General features: G+C 32.1%; 3 protein-coding genes, 2 long non-coding RNA genes and 1 other non-coding gene across 9 annotated transcripts in view; 3 read left to right on the forward strand and 3 right to left on the reverse strand.

Moving 5' to 3' along the window:
* Nucleotides 1–17,311, reverse strand: part of LOC109351771 (homeobox-leucine zipper protein HDG2-like) — a 26,326-nt gene extending 9,015 nt beyond the window's left edge. Inside the window, exons 1-14 of one of the 4 annotated variants that reach the window (XM_019593390.1) lie at nt 16,878–17,311; nt 16,177–16,432; nt 15,573–15,813; nt 15,305–15,422; nt 15,037–15,225; nt 14,233–14,691; nt 13,600–13,701; nt 13,279–13,479; nt 12,973–13,147; nt 12,601–12,875; nt 12,044–12,139; nt 11,555–11,933; nt 11,035–11,045; nt 10,577–10,869 (exon numbers count right to left, since the gene is read on the reverse strand). In XM_019593390.1, coding sequence (XP_019448935.1) covers nt 11,565–11,933; nt 12,044–12,139; nt 12,601–12,875; nt 12,973–13,147; nt 13,279–13,479; nt 13,600–13,701; nt 14,233–14,691; nt 15,037–15,225; nt 15,305–15,422; nt 15,573–15,784 — 2,196 coding nt within the window. In that variant the 5' untranslated portion in view covers nt 15,785–15,813; nt 16,177–16,432; nt 16,878–17,311 and the 3' untranslated portion in view covers nt 10,577–10,869; nt 11,035–11,045; nt 11,555–11,564. Of the gene's footprint in view, nt 1–3,653; nt 3,660–10,576; nt 10,870–11,034; nt 11,046–11,551; nt 11,934–12,043; nt 12,140–12,600; nt 12,876–12,972; nt 13,148–13,278; nt 13,480–13,599; nt 13,702–14,232; nt 14,692–15,036; nt 15,226–15,304; nt 15,423–15,572; nt 15,814–16,176; nt 16,433–16,697 lie in introns of those variants that run through there. The other 3 variants (XM_019593389.1, XM_019593388.1, XM_019593391.1) reach the window with 3 other exon arrangements.
* On the reverse strand, nt 792–1,226 carry LOC109351775. The gene has a single exon (XM_019593394.1). It carries the CDS (start codon nt 1,167–1,169, stop codon nt 798–800), a length of 372 nt encoding a protein of 123 aa, XP_019448939.1. The 5' UTR covers nt 1,170–1,226; the 3' UTR covers nt 792–797.
* Nucleotides 4,701–5,348, forward strand: LOC109351778. Its single transcript, XR_002108275.1, has 3 exons — nt 4,701–4,762; nt 4,907–4,951; nt 5,279–5,348. It is a non-coding gene; the product is annotated as an uncharacterized LOC109351778 (long non-coding RNA).
* On the reverse strand, nt 5,267–5,340 carry TRNAI-AAU. Its single transcript has one exon. It is a non-coding gene; the product is annotated as a tRNA-Ile (tRNA).
* Nucleotides 5,815–7,547, forward strand: LOC109351774. Its single transcript, XM_019593393.1, has 2 exons — nt 5,815–6,281; nt 7,110–7,547. Exons 1-2 carry the CDS (start codon nt 5,958–5,960, stop codon nt 7,287–7,289), a joined length of 504 nt encoding a protein of 167 aa, XP_019448938.1. The 5' UTR covers nt 5,815–5,957; the 3' UTR covers nt 7,290–7,547.
* Nucleotides 12,058–20,800, forward strand: part of LOC109351781 — a 10,573-nt gene continuing 1,830 nt past the window's right edge. Inside the window, exons 1-2 of the long non-coding RNA XR_002108277.1 lie at nt 12,058–12,163; nt 17,660–17,665. This is a non-coding gene — a long non-coding RNA (uncharacterized LOC109351781). The remainder of the gene's footprint in view (nt 12,164–17,659; nt 17,666–20,800) is intronic.

Consider the following 20,800-nt stretch of genomic DNA (forward strand, 5'->3'; position numbering starts at 1 on the left):
ATAATCCATGTGCCTTTGTAACAGATACCATCTACATTCAATTTTACCTATCCCAACTCCAAGTAACTCCAACGGGTCATGAGATATTCTCATCTGATTTGAGAATGTTGTTCCTGGCTACTAAATATTATTAGCTAGGTTGTTGATTTGTCTTCTCCATTTGTTGGTTTCTTGTACCCATTTTTTGGTTTCTCTTTTGTTATTACCATCGGTGTTGCATGGGTTTAGTTGACTATGAAGACGTTGCATATTTGCTATTAATTTTTATTAGTGGATGATTTTGCTGGAATAGTTCCTATGATTTTTTATTCTTATTTTTGGGAAGCTTTTTCACGTTCAAGATTGTCTTGATATTTAATTTTCTGAGTTGGATACTATACGATATGTAATAGATATTTATTTTGTTGCGCCTATTTTATTATATAGTTGATGAAAAAGATATTTTTGTCCATTAAGACTTTTTAGCTTTGATTTCCCAAATCATCACACTACACCAATAACAAAGAAAATAATTGTGTAAATATATAGAAATAAGTAAGATGTTAATGTTTTAGATTTGTCGTATAAATATAATATAATTGCTCCTTTCATGAAGAACATCAGGCCATAGCCACCAAAAATCATAAGCTTCATTCCACACTTCTATTCCTTAGTAGTCAAACTAAATCTACTTCATTGATATGGAGTTCAACACATACTCCTTTATCAAATCAAAAACAAAATGTTATTGTTTACACACATGGATCTTTATATATTGAGCGATCCTATATAATGCTTTCTAAAGCTGCCCCCGTTATTTAATTTTCACAAACTTCAGAAATTATTCCTCCTCTCAACTTCACAGCACTTAGTAATTGCTCCAATGGAATGTGCTGTTCATCTTTCTTGCAGTTCAACATCCTTTTCAATTCTTGCTGAGTCATCACCACTTTAATCCTCATAACCCCACGTCTAGAATTACCATCACCTTCATCATCATTTTCTATGTTGAACCTTACCTTCTTTTTCTTCTTCAACTCTTGTTCCTTTTGCACTCGTGGTGCTTCTATCTTGGATAAGGAAGAACCCTTTATCTTATCAACTATTGCTTTTTCACAAGATTCTACTGTTGTTTCATGGTTCTCATGATCTTGTGCTGATATTTTGTTGTTTCTCATGCAGTTCCCCATGTTGGTAATGAAGGATTTAACTCAACAAGAATAACACATTATAAGATTCTAGGCAACGTGTTATAAATACTACTAGGGCAAGAGAAAGCACATGGAGTATACGTTTCTTGCGCCGGGTATCCGAAATAAAAAACTGGATATTCTCTTGCTTAAGATTAAAAACAGGAGTACAATGTAATTGCATGTTTTAATTTTGGATTCGATAATGAGTTTCACTGACATTTAATGGTACGTTGATAAAAAAAAATTATTAATTTTCTTTCTTAGTTATTAAAATATAAGTAAACATGCTAACCTACTAATAGTTGTTAGTGTATAGCTTTCAATAATAAAAATGTATAGTGCCATTTTCAACTCTTGGATAATTAATAATTATATAGAAACATGGATTAGCATTGGGTAGTTCCAAATAAAGTGTCATCAGCTAGAAATTGATGCCTTTAATCACTGCTCAAAATTCGGTTCATTTCATTTATCAAGAATGCTGGCAGTACATTAACACCACAAGACAACGTCAATTATCAATGTTATGACTCATCAGCACTTTAACATTGGTCTCTCACACTTTAGTTAGGACCTCAATACGTATCAACCAATTTGAAATACTAGTAGTCAACAAATAACCAATAAACAAAGGTCAACAACGTAAATTGTCATTTCATCTTGAATAATCAATCATATACCTTCTCAATAGACATATTACTTAGTCTAATTGGATTCTCCCACAATATTAGACCCTTCAGTATTAGAATGTGAGAGATAAATATGTTTTTGTAATTTTATAAATTACTTAATTTAAAAATAATTTAAAATCTGAATCTTATTTTTTCACTTGCCATTATTTCTATTTAGTATATGAGGGTTTAGTACTAGAGAGTATCCAAATTCAACTTATGCCTTATTTTTTTATCCATCTACAACGAGAAGTAGCTTAATCTTTTATGCAAAGTCAAGCCTTATGTGTTTTTAACATGGGATGAATTTATAGCCACCTCAATTATACAAATCATAACTATTAAGTAGATTAATTAAAATGACTCGAACTTGCGTAAACGTTAACCCAAAAGCTGTCAAACCAATGAAACCCGGGCTTCATGATAATCAAAATAGATATAAAGGAAAATTCTGAACATGCATGATGCTTGATCCCAGAATTAGAGGATATAATTTGTGGAGAATGATTTGGTTATCAGTTATGTGGTCTATCTGGATTATGAGAAATGATGTTATTTTCTCCGATAAATTGGTTAGCCTATTACATTTATTGGATTTGATTCTAGTTCGGTATTGGTCTTGGTTTGAAGCAAAGATAGCTCTTTCTTCTTTTATTTTTGCTAATTGGTGTATTGCTCCTTTAGACTGTATTTACTTCTTCTTCAAAAAAGATCAAGTCTTGATTTTTTTGTATTGGGTTGCACCCCTTGTGCTATTTAATACAACTTTGCTTATAAAAAAAGGAAAATTCTTTTGTGGTTTCCTACGATGAATGTAGCTATTATTTTAGAGTGAAGTCAAATTTAAATGGCCTTGTTACGTTACATGAAAAATCACGTGAAGACGAAGGATATAGGTGCGTGAAGGAGATTTATATAGCACAATGCGCATCTTCAGCTTCAGGAGACAATTTATTCTACAAGAACTGTATTTGGTCCCATTTAATATAAGAGTTGTTAATCTACGTAAGGTATTGCGTGTAGAAATTGTAACAATGCAGCAAATATGGGGCATCTCTTTGCATGGGATGAGTAACGTTCCTCTATCCACTTGTATTTAATTTCATTATTTTGTTGGTTAGTGTTTGAGGGAAATTAATAGAAATCAAAATCCTTGCTTCAAAACTCCAATTGCAAAAATTTACTAGTTTTATATAATGTGTTGGGCCCTTGTAGATCCATTTGTAGCAATTTGGAGACAAATTCTACTATGATTGCGATTTGAGATTGTTTCATGTTTGGTAAAGTAAATTTTAATAACAATTTTCTTTTGTGGGATGCAAAGATCAATAGGGAGCGATCAATAAATTGACTGATATGATAAGTGGACATTAATTTGCAACTTAGTTTTCATGAGAGTTACCTATTGGAAAAAGAATATATGTATTAATATATAAGTTTTATATATTATTATTGTATCATTTATATTTATGTTTGGTATTAAACTGATATTATATATCTCTATAAATATAATATATATGTCTTGATATTTTCAAGTTTCAGGAATGAAATAATAATGCAGGTCGCTAACTTATAATTTTTTTAATTATGTAAAACTTTTAAAGAAAAATAAGGGATTCATACGGCAAATTAAAAATGAGTATCCCTAATTTTTCAAAAAATAAATATTCAACTTTTATATTAAACTTTGAAAAAAATGATAGTTATATTAACTAATTAGTAATTATTAAATTGATCAACCTCATCAGGTGAACTAAGTATAGTACTTTTGCCTCTATGTAAACATGCATATTTTCTGCAATGATTCCACAAACTTCTTTCAACTAATAAAATATGTCAAATGAAAATTTTAAACAATTATTATTATCATTGTTATCCATATGAGAATGAGAGAGTATATGAGACAATATATCTTTGTTTCATATGAACTAGTACCATGGCTCTGTAACCAGTGGTGCAATACATTCCCTTTCCATCACAGCTAAGGTTGATGCACTGTCACCTGATATCTCTCAATACACAGCCAATATCCCTTTATTCCACTTTTAGCTCCTTCCCATTAGTGCCATTCACATATAATTATGTGCCTAAGTTATCAGGTATGATATGTTTTTTTCCTTTTCATCTTGTCTCTATGAGACCTTACAATGCAAATTTTCATTCCCTAATTAAACAGTAAATTCTCATTTTCACATTCGACCAGCCTTTGACACATTAAGTTTGTCTGTTAAATAGAGTGGAGCATATGTGGACAAGTAAACAACGAGTCTCTTATAATGTAATCATGTGTCAGAAATGTTTTTGACTCCTTGATTCTTTACATGGATTTTGGTATCCTTATATACTAGGGTACCTCTACAATTATTCCCTTTTAGTTGCTCAAGATATAATCATTGCTACTCATTTCTGAACATCCTTTGCTCCATATAAGCCTGAAACTTTTCAATTCAAGGTTGGCATTGTTCTATTTCTCTTGCATAGAAACTAATATTCATACTTGTCTGGTTTGCAATTTATTCTTAATGGTCGTTGGATTTCTAATGGATGATTCAGTTGGATCACAAGGTATCATTTATAGCATGATTTTTTTTATTGATGTATTACTTTGCCATCTGCTGAAATGTGAAAAAAATTGTAATTTTTCCTTGTTCCCCCTATTTTTTAAATCATAATTACAGTGGTTTCCTATTTTTTATCACTTTCTCTTAAGAATGAATTTATCTTGGGATCACATATTTAAAATAGAACTTAGACTAACTGCATTTGGTTGCTGCAACTAATAAATTTTCCTCGGTGTATGTTGTAACATCTAAACTTAATCAATCATTTGAATTTCATCAAGAATGTGGCTGTCTTTTGCCAACATAGTTGCTCCATGGCCTTCAACATTGAACCAGCTTCCATCCTCATGTAATAGAAGTATGTATTAGCACCTAAATTTGTCACCTTTTCCATTCTACCACATTGCATTGTCTTTTCTTTGTTACCAAATATTTAATATACCTTCACTCTTAGTACTACTAATAATTGATTTAATTTGTTCTTCAATTCATGGCATTGCAGCTACAAAACTTCCTTCCCTTCCTACACCGACATCTTCACAAAATGGTAGGAACCATCGTCCTCACTACTAGATTGCTAAATGTATTTTTTTCATGTCTGATTTATTCTTACATTTTCAAAGCATTGATAATTGTAATGCAAAGTATAAAAGTTACTTTTTGTTTTCTTCTTACATCCATATGAAAGAGAAAAATATATATCTAAATTTTGGGCCACTAAACCAGTTTGGCTTTCTTAGTCATGAATCGTGTTGAGATTAGGCTATGGAAGGAAGTAACAAAAGCCAACTTGAGAAGATGTAGAAGTTGAAACCCACATACTTTCTCATGGTTTTTAATTGAGGGTAAAAATAAAATAAGTTGGCCCATACAGGTCTCGAACCTGTGACCTTCGCGTTATTAGCACGACGCTCTAACCAACTGAGCTAATGGGCCATATGTTAAGTAATAAATAGGTTAATCTAAACTATATTAATTGTATAGATGAACTTGCATCAATTAGATTAAGAATATTTTCAGATAATCCCACATACAAATTGAAATTTCTCATATTTCATAAAAAGGGATTGGTCATAATGTAATATAATTATATGGAGTCTTCAAATTCTCACATTGAGAGGGGATTATACGTGGGACTTTATCAAAGATGAAAAAAATTATATGATAACATTGTAATGGTAGGAGAAAAACTAAACTTAAATAGATATTTGGTAAACATATTCCTTATTTGTGTCATTGTTTAATTTAACATTAAAAATAAAAAAGAATCTCATAAAATCTCCATTAAAATTATGCATATAAAAAAAACATCCAAAATATTTTAAGGAATTTCACATTTATTTCTGAAAATGACAAGGAAACACATAACCCAAAAAAACATAAAAGACCCAAAATAAATCAAAGGTCCATAGAACAATACAAATTACAAATCTTGTGGATATTTCAAGGTCCCAAGATCCCTCTTTTCCTGCGACCCAATCTCTATCATTCTCTCAATCTCTTCCAAATTTCAATCCTCCTCTCATCTTTCATCAATTCCGTGAATCAAAAAAATGGGTGCTTTGTTGAAGCTGATAGATGCAATTCTGTTCTTGTTCTTTCTGTTGATAGCAATTGTAGCTCCTCTTATAGATGCTCAGACAATTTTCCCTCTGTCTTACTTCCCTGAATTCTTTGTGCAACTCAAGACAAACTATGCCCAAGATTATGGTGACTATCTTATTTCTGAGAAACCCCATTTCTTTGTTGGATTGGTTTGGCTTCAGCTTTTTTTCCAATGGCCCCTTGCCCTTCTCAACCTCTATGCCATTTTCGCTTCTAAGCCTTGGTTCAACACTACTTGCTTGATCTATGGTGTTTCTGTCTCTACTACCATGGTATTTGTTTTTTAGATTCATTTTCTTTTTCCTTCCTTTTGATTTTGTTATGTCATTATATGGATTCTGTATTAATATATATAATGAGCCAAAAAAAGTCAAGCTGTTTATTTTCAGGGCAAAGATTCATAGAAAAACACATCAGTTACTAGCAATGATTGTGTAGTTAGTGTATATATATATACAAGAACCTGTTGTTTGTTATTAGATTCATTCTCATTGTTTGGTCTTTTGCCTTGTTTAATACATTTCCATTTGGACTTATTAGTATTACATTGCAGTATTGTTGTAGAATAATTGCCATTTTTTTTCTGTTGTTTCATTTGCATTTTTAATTGTTAGATCCTGTTAAAACAATGATCAACTTTTTTTTCTAGATATGATAATTTTTTTGAGGTTATGCAATTTTATAGCTTAGATTTAAAAATTAATCAGATCCTATGACAAAGGTGTAACACATTGACACTTTGTTAACTTCTTTTATTTGGTTTTGTGCAATGGCATTTGAGGCCTACTAATCTCCATTTCAACCATAGATGGTGTCACAGTGAGATCTTGTTATAATTTGGATAATCTATCATCTTTTGTTACACATAGATATAACTCATAATCTTATATAACTGTTGGTTACAAGATTAGTTAGATGGTATTCACAACTTACGATTGTTTAAGCACACAAGCTGAATTTACTTTAATTTTATTGTTTTTCTCATTTCAATCAATACACAATTTCAGATTTCTACAATCTCTACTTTGTGTTCAGGCTTTACCGTGTTTTATCATCTTGCTTTGTATTTTACATCTTTTGGTTATTTGCGTGGGTTGCAGGTTGCTATATTATCAGAACTGGCAGGTTCTAATAAGGCATCTGAAACACTATTGAAAATTTACTCTGCTTTTATGGGATTGGGTATCCTAGCTATTCTTCGAGGGTTGCAGGGACATTCTTCCAAGACTACTTCAGGTCATAACAGGAGAGTTGCATTGGCGAGGAAAAAGCACGCTTGAAATTATAGTTTTGGATCAAACCTGAGAAAAAGGATAGAGAAGCAGTTATAGGTCTGAAGGAAGGTTGATGCATGTTAAGTCTCTCTAACCAAATTTCTATAGTTTTTAATGTTGTTTTTATTTATTTCTCTGGGTTTCCTTTGGTTGCCTATCTGAGAAAAAGATTTTGTATCAGGCATACTTTTGCATACTTTTCCATGAGAAGAAATAATAAGCTAAGTATTGGATAATGGGTTAACCCAAATCCAATTGATGATTCAATATGACTCATGTTCATCGAGTATAATTATGGATGATTATTTTTTAAGCTTCTGTGGCAGCTGATTTAGAGATACAAATATAAAAAATAATAGATATGGATAGAGAAAGTGAATTCTCAACTATTTGGTAATATGAATTGCTTGAGTGACATAAGATGCACCTAAATGACAAATCAAGGTGGTATATATGAAAAGGGATAGAACAAATCTGATCCAAAATTAAAGTCCATAGTTCAGCTGCTTACTTTTTTAATGCTAACCATTTGGTTGTTACACAAAAGTGTTAATCACTGTGATCCATGTGAAAGTGAAGGTTATCTGTCAACTAATTTTGATTAATGTATTCATTATTAATTTATGATATCTTAATCAGTTGTGTAGATCTCATTTTTTGCTACACTCACCACAATCTTCAATGTTATCATGTCAGCTTTTATATCTATTACATAGTATCAGATGGACAAATGACTACAATTTGGGCAAAGCCCAGGGGCCCGCCCGCCCACACTTATAGGGGCAGGGCATGAAAAATGTATTCATCTATCCTAAAATGCTCGCCTAATATACCCTATTTGCCCACGGGCATTTCCAACAAGAAAAAACGGGTGGCGCGTAGACATTATTAGATGAAGTGTTTAACATCAAATATGCAAATATATGTGTTTTGTCAAATGTGAGAAAATTTATTCCATTTGTTATATATGCATTGTATATTAAATGTAAGAAAATACTATCATTTTCTTCTTATGTATATGCACTTGTATTTTGTATATATTATATATATGTATGCTATTTTTTTTGTATTTTATATGTAAATTAAGTATTGTGCATATTTTGTATTATATATATGCATTTATATTTTGTATGTATTGTTCTATTTGTATAATTGTTTATTATGATAAATATATTTATATACTTGTATGTGAAATGAGAACAGATGATAAATATATTTATATCCTACTTTAAAACAATGTGGGCAGAGTGGCCCTAATTGCCAATACTACAAATGACAAAGCAGCAAATATTATTGAGAGTATTATATTAGTTTAAAGTCTTTATTGAATGCTAAACATGCATATACATTAGTTCCTTATTCATATCAGAATCTGATAGGAAACCAACTAAATGACTAATTTGTTAATAATGAAAATAAAAAGATAGAAGAAATGTTGCAAGAGAGGAGGAAGCATTCTTAAAAGCCACAACAGAGGAAGATAGATAGCAGTTGCAACTCATCACTTGGGCATGCTTGAGATCCATTTCACCAGAGTTATTATGTTGGAAAAATAAGCTAAGTCTTGCATTGGTTGAAATGAGAAAAGTAAATTGAATATAAAGCTTTGAGTACTAAGAAATGATTACCAAAAGCCAATCACCTAAGCCTTATAGCAGAGTGGATAACAACGGGGATATGAACTATGAAGTCATATTTACTGCACTATGTCCTAATTGGCTTTTAATGCAAACATCTAGCACCAGGTATCAACATGAATGCTGGCCACTAAAGTAGATTAACACTTTCTAATTCTAACAACACTTAAATAACAGAAGATGATGGGAGAGACTGAATATTAAATATGAGACACCAAAATTGTAATCAAACTAAATATAAATTAATGGTCTACTACTCTACTGGGACCTAGAAAGCTTGTTTATTCATTGAAAAGCAAAATCTATTCTGACCACTCTAGCAAGGGTCTGAAAATAAGACTTTCACTTTGACGTGGTAGTTGATAATGATCCCAAAAGGAACACTAGAATGTAAAATCAAATTGAATGATGTGTTCAATATAATAAGTTTAATATTCATAGTTTTCAACATTGCATTTTGGATACCTGTTTAGCAAAACCAAAAGAAAAAATGTGATTGTAATTAGTGGCCAAACATGTATGTATGTTTGGTAACTTTCAATAATATTAAAGGAATTACATGAAAAATAAATTATAGACATTATATCATAATATTAAAGATTTATTAAAGATTTATGATAGAACATTATAACATAATTTTGTACAATTCATATAATTGAGTTCATTTAGTGGAAATATGGCCAACTTTCAAAACTTAATTTCTGGCTTTTTATATCACTTTCTATCTTTCATATTATACCCATTCCTAAACAAGTTGTTGATCTAGTAATATAAAACTCTGCTAGATTCCTAAGATGACTAAGAGGTCAATGGTTTGATTTTTGTGAGCGACACTTGTTGGGAGAGACGGTCATGAACTCCAAAATGATTAGTTTCTTACACAAAAGGGTGAAAAAATACCCTTCGTAGTACAAGAAAGTATATTACACCCCTCCATATTAAATAATTAATCTAAAAAATGTACTTATTAGGATGACAATATGGATTTGGCTCGACGAGCCAACTCATTTGGATTGTCATTTTTAGTGACAACCCATGATCAAATTATTTCTTCTAATGATTTTCATTTTATTATGAAGCCAATGATAAAAAATGTAATTATCATTTACATACATTAAATTTCATCAACAAGAATGTACTTATGAAAATGTTATCAACCCATGACCAAGAATGTAATTATCATTTATTTGTTATTTGTTCTAATGATAATATAGATGATGAAGAAATAGAAAAATTGAAAGAAGATGGTAGTGTAATTTATAGATTATAACAAATAAATTATAATCTATAAATTTAAATATGAAAGGATTATAGTCATAATTAATTATTTTGCAGAGTTATACCAAACACACTAAGTATAAATCTCGCCTATCATTGAAAAGAAGACTTTCTCAGGATCAATAAATTCTATTATTAATGCAGTAAACTAGTAATGTCCATCGCGAGAAAGTCTTCAGTAATAGAGGCCCATATTATGATATTAAACACATCAATAGTAAATAATGGGTCCCATATCTGAATACCGTGCACAGCAGCACATAACAGTTTGATGCGGGAGTTAATACCAATCCCGCAAAGGCCATGCTGATATTAAATGAAGGAACCTTACCCATTAAAAAACTTCACCAAGGACAAAGCAGCAATTAAAACACAATAAGAAGGAAAATAAAAGATTACATTAAATCTAAATCAAAGTTACCCAACCAGTTTACATAACCATATTATATAAGTCATGTGGTGAAGAATAATAAAGATGTTAATTTAAGCTCTTAAGCATTTACTAAAATTAGGGAAGTCAATTCCCGAACCTTAATCCTCTCAGCACTCTTTAGGGGTGTTGAGAAAGAATCATACAAGGTGCGCTCTTGACTTATCCCCATCTTTGTAAATAAGACGAAGTTCTTCACCACCTTTTGATTTTCCACAATGCCATCGTGCCCTTTATCAAACTGCTAAATTGCAAAAGAATTAAACAAGACAGCATTAAAATGAAGTAGAAACAAGTGAACGGGTTTGGTACAAGGAACAAAATTTTTTTGTCCGAATAAGATTGCACACAAAACATGATCGGCTAATCGCATAAAGATACCATAAATCACACTCAAGTAGCCAACATCATTAACGTCTGAACATGTTAATAATGGGAGCACATATTCTTCCTAAATTTTTTACCACTCCATGTGTCCATTATTTCTATTGGTGAGAATGTAAAGTTAATATATATATTTAATTTATATTTTAATTTTCTAACCAATAAGAAATAAATGATAAGTAGAGTTACAAAGTTTGGAATAAAGAATGAGGCTCCCCTTGATGATCAACTTAAATACTTGCAAAAATAACAAAGTTTTAACTCTGCAAAAATATTATAATATTCTAATTTTGTCTGAAATATTAATATTTATTTGTAAGGATGATTGAAAACAACAAAGTATTGTTTTCACCCTTTCCTATACAAATATTTAAAAATAGAAAGAAAAAAAAATGTGACATTTTTCAATTATTAACAAATCAGAAAAAAGAAACAATATCACTTTTTCAAACTAAAAAGTATATAATAGAATGTAGAAAATGAAAAGAAAGAAAAAGGTGTGTTTATTATGTGCTAGCTAGATAGGCTTCAGAGATTACCACAGAATATGTATTAATCTTGAAGGTCTGGGGATAAAGAAGCTTTGATTCTCTCAACGGTGCAAGCAATAAGATTATTAACAGTAGCAACAGAACCAAGAGAAAGCCTAGCTGTTGGTACTGAATCAACCAATATTTGAAATGCCACAGTCAAGAGTGATCCACTAGGTACAGTTTCACCAATGCCATTTCCATGTGTTGTTGTCCCATCTGGTAAGATTGCAAATCCTGAAGGAAGAAGGGCTACATAGTCTGGGTCTCCACCACTTAGAACAACATTCATTGCAACAATATCAACTGGAGCATAGATAACAAAAGAGCCTGTTGAATCGGTGCAACTTTCTTGTAATATCAACATGTTACTTTGGCTTGAATTGGCACTCTATACAAGGTTATAATTTAGTTTAGTCACAAGTACTTCACAAATAGAAAAGTAAGGACAAAGTTTCATAAAGTTGAGAAACAGTGTATTTAGATGAAAGATAAACGTACGTTCACTCTAAGAAGAGACACACAATTTCCAGTTTCTCGTCCATTTGCAATGTGAGCCATTTCTTGGACAGCTCCTCCATTTGAAAGAATATCCCACTGTTATATTATGGGGTTAAAAAAGTTAAATGACATAAAATATCCTGTTAAAATTATTAAAGATTAAAAGAATGTAAATATAAAATATTGTACATGTAAGCGTTTGTGTAGACAATGACAAATTGACAATGGCATTGTCAAAAGTCATGCAAAATAATTTGACAAATTAAGTTTGATGTAACATCGCTAGAGTCTTCATTAAAAAGTTGGCATACGTCACACAACTGTCTTTGGCAATTTGAAAGTGATATGTAATCTAAATCATTTGAATTTGATGGGAAGATGATTAGCTGTAAAAAGTGAACAAGTGAAACTAGAACACTAATACTAAAGTTGAAATTCAGACACATCCTTAGTAAGAAATATTACCATATAAACTTGTCTAACAAATTAAGCAACTATAACTATAATTACATAATAATGCAGCCTAAAAAGTAAACTAGTTTGAAATCTTCACATACCTCACTTCTAGAATTCTCATCACGGAGGAAGTCAAAAACTCTTTTCATTGGAACAGGAAGCCAAAAAGAAGTTGCAGCACTAAGAACAATACCAGGGGGTCTTCCTGGGTCATCAACACTCTTTCGGGTCATTACCCTTACATCATCAGCCCCTGTTCCTGTCTGCAGTGTGGTCCATGTGTGAGTGGTAGAAGCACTCACTCCAGCACAAAAGCTTATAACCATTCTCTCAGCAAGTTTCAGCATACTCTTCCTCCCTTCTTGGTTTGTTATCACTAACATTATAAGAGAATTATAAATTAATCTAAGCATCTAACATAAAAGATAACAAATCACCACCAAAAAATTTGAATGAGTAGTGTTTATTAATACCGCCAACTTCTATTGTGGGTATGTTTGTTGCCATGGCACTAGCAAGCCTTTCACATTGACGATCTAAGGTTGCAACCCAACGTTTTGCACCAAATGCATTTCCAGTGCTAACAAGCTGCTTGTAAAGATCATGAACACCTCTATCATCAACTTCCACATGCTCCACCCATGTGACCTGATTAGGTATAAATTAGCTTATACTTAAGCCACATTCAGAACCAAATACTAATACCAAAATATAAAGTATAAACCATAAGGTTTATTAGCTCTTTAGGGATATGATCGAAATCATGGTATTGTTATTACCTTTGAGTATCCATTGGGCAATTCTTGAATTAAGCAGCCAGAAGGCCTTCTTCTACATCTAGGTGAAGGACTAGGACGCAAATTATCCAAAGACACATCCACTACTGCCCAAGTCCCATCTACATGTTGCTTACAATATCTTACAAAATAACTCTCACGAGTTGGCACAAGAGGTGAAGGTACTTGTACCTCTGCTGTCATCTGCATATATTATTCAACCAAATGATTTTGTGTTTATTTGAAACATCAAACTATGTAGTAGATAGTGAGTTAAACTATTTGATAGAAAGGAACAAAAATTGATGTTGTATAAATATATACCACTTGTAAGGCACCATTATAGTTCCCTGCAACCCCAGTTGATAGCACTTCCAGAGTCATTGCTCTTGAGACAATACCAGAGAACACTGTTGACCATTGATTCTGAAAATTACAAAGGAATCACATCTCAAAGTCTATAATATAATACAGGCTTAAAAAATTAATTAAAGACATCAACATTTAAAGTGAGAAAATTAAATAACAATGAATTCATTGTTAATAGCTTATTTAGAGTTCAAGATCACAACACACTTTTTAATTTATATTAAGGCAAAGTATTCTTGCTTATCATTTTAGAGTAAAGGACAGATAATACTTTAAAAAACATGAAAGACACATTTTTGGGCAAATACATGAAAGACAAATTTAATTTCTGAAAAAAAATTAAAATCTCAACTTAATTAAAAAAATATGAAATGTAGCTTAAATTTTTCCGTTTACAGTAAATTATAGTAACACCTCATTCCCCTCTGTCATCAAATATGTTTACACAGTTTTTTTCAAGAAATAATTTGGACTTATACTCTTACAATTAAAGATAAATTCATTACAAGTAGTATTTTCTTTTTCAAAAAATAGATACTATACACGTGAGAAGCACTAGCTAGTTATGGAAGGGAAGAAAAATTATACCACATCCATGAGAATCTCAACAAGGTTGACATGATTCATGATAACAACAGTAGTTTCTCGAGAAGCTTCACATTTGAAGCCAGTAGGTTTTGGGCCAATTCCCCTAGGAAAGGACCTAATGTATTCATCTTCATTTAACACAACAGAAGTTCCATCATGTGTGTGGGTGGTCAACCAAAGAGGCTCACCCATTTGTGCCATCCCAATAAGCTCCTCCATAGCTGCAACAGCAAGCTCAATTATTATTGGCTTGTCAGATTCAGTGGGCCCACTAATTGACCTTAGAAAATCTCCACCAACACCATACATATCACCACCACCAATCCCAGCTGGCTGGCCACCAAAACCGCCACCAGCTGCAAGTTCTAGTGGGCGTGGAGGAAGAGAAGGGGAAAGGTTTGAATAATTCACCACTGACTTTCCCACGTACTTGGCAGCAATTGCAGAAATGCGATCAATCTGAAACAAAAAAAGAAAAGGTTAGAGAATAAATCACTGATCAACAACCTAGTGATGGGGATAACATCCCTTGTATACTTCGTACCTTTTTTACAAATCATTGTGTGCTCACATATGATTTGGTCAAAAAAATTAACTTACTATTTCTATGACGAACTAGAGGTCTGTCACATAGAGAATGATAAGAAATATGTAACAAAGAATGTTATGCCACAAACTTATGATTTGGTCTAAAAATATTTGGTATAATATTTGTTGATGGATCAGTCTATGGCACATGGAATGGTACGAAATGCAAGAGATGTTCTCCCTTAGTGTACTTAAAAAGTTAACAAATTCTTGTACCTCTTCTCTTAGCCTAGCATTTTCAAGTCTCAAGTGATGTTCATCAAATGACATTTCGCCTGGAGCAGTTGGTCCACCACAATTAGAACACGAGGCATTGCTAAGAGCTTCCCTATACGTCATGTTTTCAGCTCGAAGCTTGTCATTTTCGGTTCTAAGCTGTGTGTTCTCATGGCGCTCATGTTGGGTCTGAAAAACAAAACATATGCATAAAGGGGCTTTCTTTTCCACCCATAAAGGATCATCAAATCACTTAACTTGAGTATACCTTCATCTGAGTGCGCTTGTTCTGAAACCAAAACTTAACCTGCAATGGCTCTAACCCTAGCTCCCTGCTCAGTTCCTTTCTTTGCTTGTCATCAGGGTGTGGGCACTCCTTGAAGAACCTGAAAGAAAAAAATCATTCAATTTTGTGAAAAAAAGATGACAGATAAATTCAATTCTTCTTAGACCCAAACATGTTTTTGTGGCAGGTTTGAGAGGAATAAATTTTTAGTTTTGATTTTACAGGAGATATATGAGATGACGGTTCTTACGCTTCCATTTCCTGGATCTGATGCTGAGTGTGACGATGGTAGCGCTTTTTCTTTGCACTGGGCTCTTGGTCTTCACCAGAGGCACCTTCCTGGTTTTCACTGCCAGACCTGTTAGCACTGTCGAACTCATCGATCCGAGGTATATCGCTCTCAGAAATGTTCTGAGCCATGTTGTCAAGTGCGTTAAGAAACTGATGGTTTGGTTGAAACATTTTGACGGATCTTCTTATTAGGTTTCAATCTAAACAAAAGAAAACAATACAACGTACACTCTCAGAAAAAATAAAAGGACAAAGCAGCAAATTATGTAATTAGTGTGATGAAAAAAATGTGTTTTAAAAAATAGGGATTTGACCATGTTTTATTTTTCTATATATATAGTATGTATTTTGAGAAAAGAAAGTAGATGGAGAAAAACGCGTTTTTCGAATATCGAGAAGGATATTTGGCCTGGTTGATAGAGTTATACCGAAATTCAACGAAAAAAGTAGACCTTTTGAAGATGGAATGCATAAAATTTGAATCTTGACATTAATTCTATTATGGATCAAACTTTTAATTAAAATTCGGGGAATTGAGAAAAAAGTTAGGAAAGTGAAAAGACCTGAGTGAGTAGGTGGAAAGTTTTTAAGCACCTAACTAAACAAGAGTGAGGACTGATGATGATCCAAACACACCAACGCTGTTGTTCCTTCCAATGTTTCTCACCCGAATCATAATACTAGCTTGCATATTTCACCATACATAGTGTTTATGGAATATTTAAATCTTTTCTCTTTCTCTCTCTTCTCTCTAGCAATGGTCTTCCGAGGTTCTTAGATTGTGAACTTCAGAGGTTTTCTGTTCTTAGATTATGTCACCTGGTAATATCAAAGGAAAAGAAGGATTAGGTCACTACAAGAAGAAAAGGCAAACAAGACGAAAAACGCTGACATACAAACGTGACTTCCAAGAGAACATGAAAAAGAAAACATGCGTTATATATATTATGACATGAAACGCAAAGAAAGGGTTGACGGTTTTTCTGATACGGCTTTTTGACTAAATAAAATCTGCCCAAATCAAATCAGAAAGTTAAAAATAAATAAAATATCTAACGCCAACAAAGATCTCGGAGATCCTAACCACGCTTCATATGGTCATATCTTTCGATATATTTTCTTGCAAAGTTAGTATTGGTTTTCACATTCTAGAGAATGCCCTAGATATGAACACAAAGTGACAGTAACTCTCACTTGAACCAAAAAAAACGTTAGAACCTTTTTTGAAAACAATATATATGGTTTCTTTTTGCAAAATGAGAACCTTTCGAAACCATCTTTTGCTATGATTTTTCACTTGCCAGTTGGGTGGTAGTTGAAGTTGATGAGGGTAAGTATGGGAAGATGGCGACGAAAGTATAGATCTTTTTGGGACTGTAAACTTATTGCAGAAAAAGGACCCTTTTCAAAGAAGGGTTTGAGAAACGATTATATATGAGAATAAAGTAGCAAATAAATGGTAAAAAGAGAGTGGAAGGAAGGTTCTGATGATAGTGTATGTTAGCCAGAAAAACTAACTTTTTTTCAGAGAGAGAAATGGAGGTGGGTGGAAGAAGAAGGTAGGAGATTCATATTGGGATAAAGGCATTGATGGAAGAAAGAAAAGGAAGTAGGGAACATATGGAAGAAAATGTGGCAGCGATGAGTAATTGCAGAGAGTATTGAGAGGGTGCAATTGCATTTAATGGTGGGCGAGATAGGTGTAATTGCTCTGGGGGAGAGTGAGAGAGAAAGAGAACATTTTTGTTTGAAGGTTCTCTTTACATGGAAAAAGCAATAAAACTAATATTATAAATCTAATTCAATTACTAAATTCTTATAATGTTTAGTTTTTTAATATGGATTTAATATGAGAATATAGTATAAATATTTTTTACACTCTCAGCAAATCATTTACCATTTATTTATTAATCATTAATAAATCTCAAACAAAAATAATACAAATCAATGGTGAATGATATACTAACAGTGTAAAAAACTTTATAATATTAGTACATAAATTTTAAACTCTTTTTTAATATATATTTACCAATTTTTTAGTGTGAGTTATATGTCATCCTAAATTCTAACAAACTTATATATTAGTATCATTAGATTCTTATATATACTAAAAATATCACGGGTTTGATTCATGTAAGCAACAGTTGTTAGAAGAAATAATAATGCTCTCATAAATAAATTAGTTTTATATACACAAAAATTCCTAAATTTTGACTAAATTTTTTATATATTGATAGTATATATGTTATTAATAATAAAAAATATATATTAAATGATAGTATTTATGTTATTAATATTAAATAATATAAAAAGTTACGTCTTCAAAAAAAATACATATATTTAATTATCATATACTTCATTAGTTAATAAATTAAAGAAGGCTATGTAATAAACACTGACATAATTTGAAAGGCAAATATAATTTTTTAAAAGTAATATTGGATCCTTCAAAGGTTATGTAATTAAAAGTAATATTGGATCCTTCAAAGATTGCTAATTTTTTTTATATCTTAGACCAGGAAATATTAATGTTTTTTTACTTATAAAGTTATAAATGAGATAGGAGAGAATATGATACTATATTGCAAGAAACATTGGATATTTCTCAGTTGTGTAGATGTTTCACAATAAGTGTGGTTCCTGAGAATCAAACTCTGAAACTTTTGGTTATCTTAAAGATGTAATGGGTCTTACACACTAGTTAGATCAACGCATTATTGGTATTATATTGCAAGTTTAATTATTCATACAAAGGTTAATAATTATAATACTTATGTGAATTTATAATACTAAAAGAGTTTAAAATCTATGTATTAATATTGTAAAGTTTTAAACTATTAGCACATTATCTATATTTGTTCCCCTTTAGCCTAAGGACATATCGGATTTCTAGCTCTGCCATATCGATATTAAATCTAATCCTTATTAAATCAAAAAGATCTTTATTCAAATTTTAAATAATATATCGCATTTTTTACTAGTTTTATTGCCGTCACTCAAATGTATTTCTCTCGACTTTCAGCATGGCTTCCATGATTATGCTACGTATCGTCTAAAAACACAACCTAATATAAATCAGCCATCCAAATTAAACCTAATAGCATCAAAATGGTATTAATCATGAGAAAGTAAGTAGTATATCTTTGAATTGTGGATTGTTTGATTTGGTCATTGTCATGTTACAATTAGAGATGGCAAAACGGGCCGCCCGACCCGTTTAGCCCGCGCAACACAAAAGCAGGCGCGGGCATGCCCGCATTGGTTAACGGACAAAAGTCAATGTTATGCCCGTTTTAAAATGGGCTAACGGGCTAGCTAGCGGGCGGCCCGTGAACATTGTTTATAATTAAAAAATATAAAAAATCATATAATAAATAAAATAAAATTAAATAAAGTAGTTGAAGATTAAAAATTAACAATTTTTTTGATATTTTATATGAATTTTAACAAATCACATTATATTACAATTTTTTTAGGGATTAAAAATCACATTACATCATAACTTATTTAAAATTTTCTTACTTTTTCCTTAAATTATGTTTATGAGCCGCCCGCATGCCTAACGAAAATGCCCACAAACTTGGCTGGCAAAATCGTGTTTGAATGTGGTGCAAATTGGAGTTCATCCACTCAATGAGAATTCAGTAGAAGCACAAAGATTGGAGCATATGGATGCAATGAAGAGAAATTGCAACGTCATGTTTCTAATACATCAATGTGTGGACAAAACAAACTTTGAGAAAATCTCAGCTGCAACTTATGCCAAAGAAGCTTGGAAGATTCTTGATAGATGCTACTCAACTTGAAAGGCACAACAGAACTTGTGGAAAATGGCATGGAGAGAAGAGTAGTGAGGCTGCTAAAACAAATCAGTCTGATCATGGAACTCACAAGTATAATACATCTAACTTGAGTCATGATATTGAGTCAAGAAATGCAAATGCAAAGAGAAGGAGTAATCTCAATACAAAGAAAAATAAAGATAAGAGCAAGATCTAGTGCTTTAATTGCAACAATTGGGGTCATTTTGCATCTGAATGCAAGCTTAAAAAGAGAAACAAGGAAGCAGAATCTGAAGAAGAGGTATTGCTAATGGCTGAAGAGGTGGACTCAATCTCATATGAAATCGAAATTGAGAACTCCAATACAGATCTGACAGAGATTGAATCAAATGAATATGCTCTAATGATGAGCACAACCAAGCAGGACCAACGCTCATCATCAGACAAGTGATATTTGGATAGGGGATGTTTCAACCACATGACTGGACATAGAGAATGGTTCACATCTCTTGATAATTCAGTAAAGACCACAGTCAAGTTTGCAGATGATAGTTTTATTAATGTAGAAGGGATAAGCAAGATCTTGATTAAAAGAAAGGATGGTGCAGTCTCTAGCATTACAAATGTGTTGTATGTGCCTAGGATGAAAAATAATCTCATAAGCCTTGGACAACTGCTTGAAAATGGCTATAAGATGAGAATGGAAGATAGGGTCCTCAAGATTTTCAACAAGGAAGGTATGCTAATCTTGAAGGCAACTCTCTCCAACAACATGACCTTCAAGATAGGAATTGACCTCAGTGATCACAAGTGCATGACATCAGTAGCTGATGAAACAAGAACTTGGCATCAAAGATTCTGTCATCTTAATCTCAAGAGCCTAGAGTTGCTAAGCAGAGATGATACGGTGACTGGACTACCTGAGATTAACCCTTCCACCAACATATGTGAGGACTGTATCACAAGCAAGCAGACTAGAAACAAATTCACATCACAGATCTTAACAAAAAGAAGCAAACCTCTAGAAGTAGTATACACATATGTATCTCGTCCCTTGGAAGTTCAATCCATTAGAGGAAACAGTTATTTTGTGACTTTCAAGGATGATTTCACAAGAAAGCTTTGGATCTATCTGATTAAAAAGAATACTGAAATGTTTAAAAGATTTAAAAGCTTCAAAGCATTTGCTGAGAATCACTGTGGAAGAAGATTGTTGCTAATAAGAAGTGATGGGGGAGGGGAGTATGTCTCAACAGAATTCCATGATTTTTGTAATAAAAAGGGTATTAAACATAAAGTGATAGCACCATATACACCTCAGCATAATGGCACATCTGAAAAAGTTAATAGATCTATCATGAATATGGTGATAGGGATATTGAAAACAAAAGGTCTACCCAAGAGA

This window comes from Lupinus angustifolius, chromosome LG07 (genome assembly GCF_001865875.1).
Source record: "Lupinus angustifolius cultivar Tanjil chromosome LG07, LupAngTanjil_v1.0, whole genome shotgun sequence".
Lineage (NCBI taxonomy): Eukaryota > Viridiplantae > Streptophyta > Magnoliopsida > Fabales > Fabaceae > Lupinus > Lupinus angustifolius.

Bases quoted from the DNA above. Each gene is read 5' to 3' on its own strand.
- LOC109351775 (XM_019593394.1), bottom strand. From the start codon at position 1,169: ATGGGGAACTGCATGAGAAACAACAAAATATCAGCACAAGATCATGAG.
- LOC109351774 (XM_019593393.1), top strand. From the start codon at position 5,958: ATGGGTGCTTTGTTGAAGCTGATAGATGCAATTCTGTTCTTGTTCTTT. The intron at 6,282-7,109 runs GTATTTGTTTTT...CGTGGGTTGCAG, and splicing joins TTTCTGTCTCTACTACCATG to GTTGCTATATTATCAGAACT.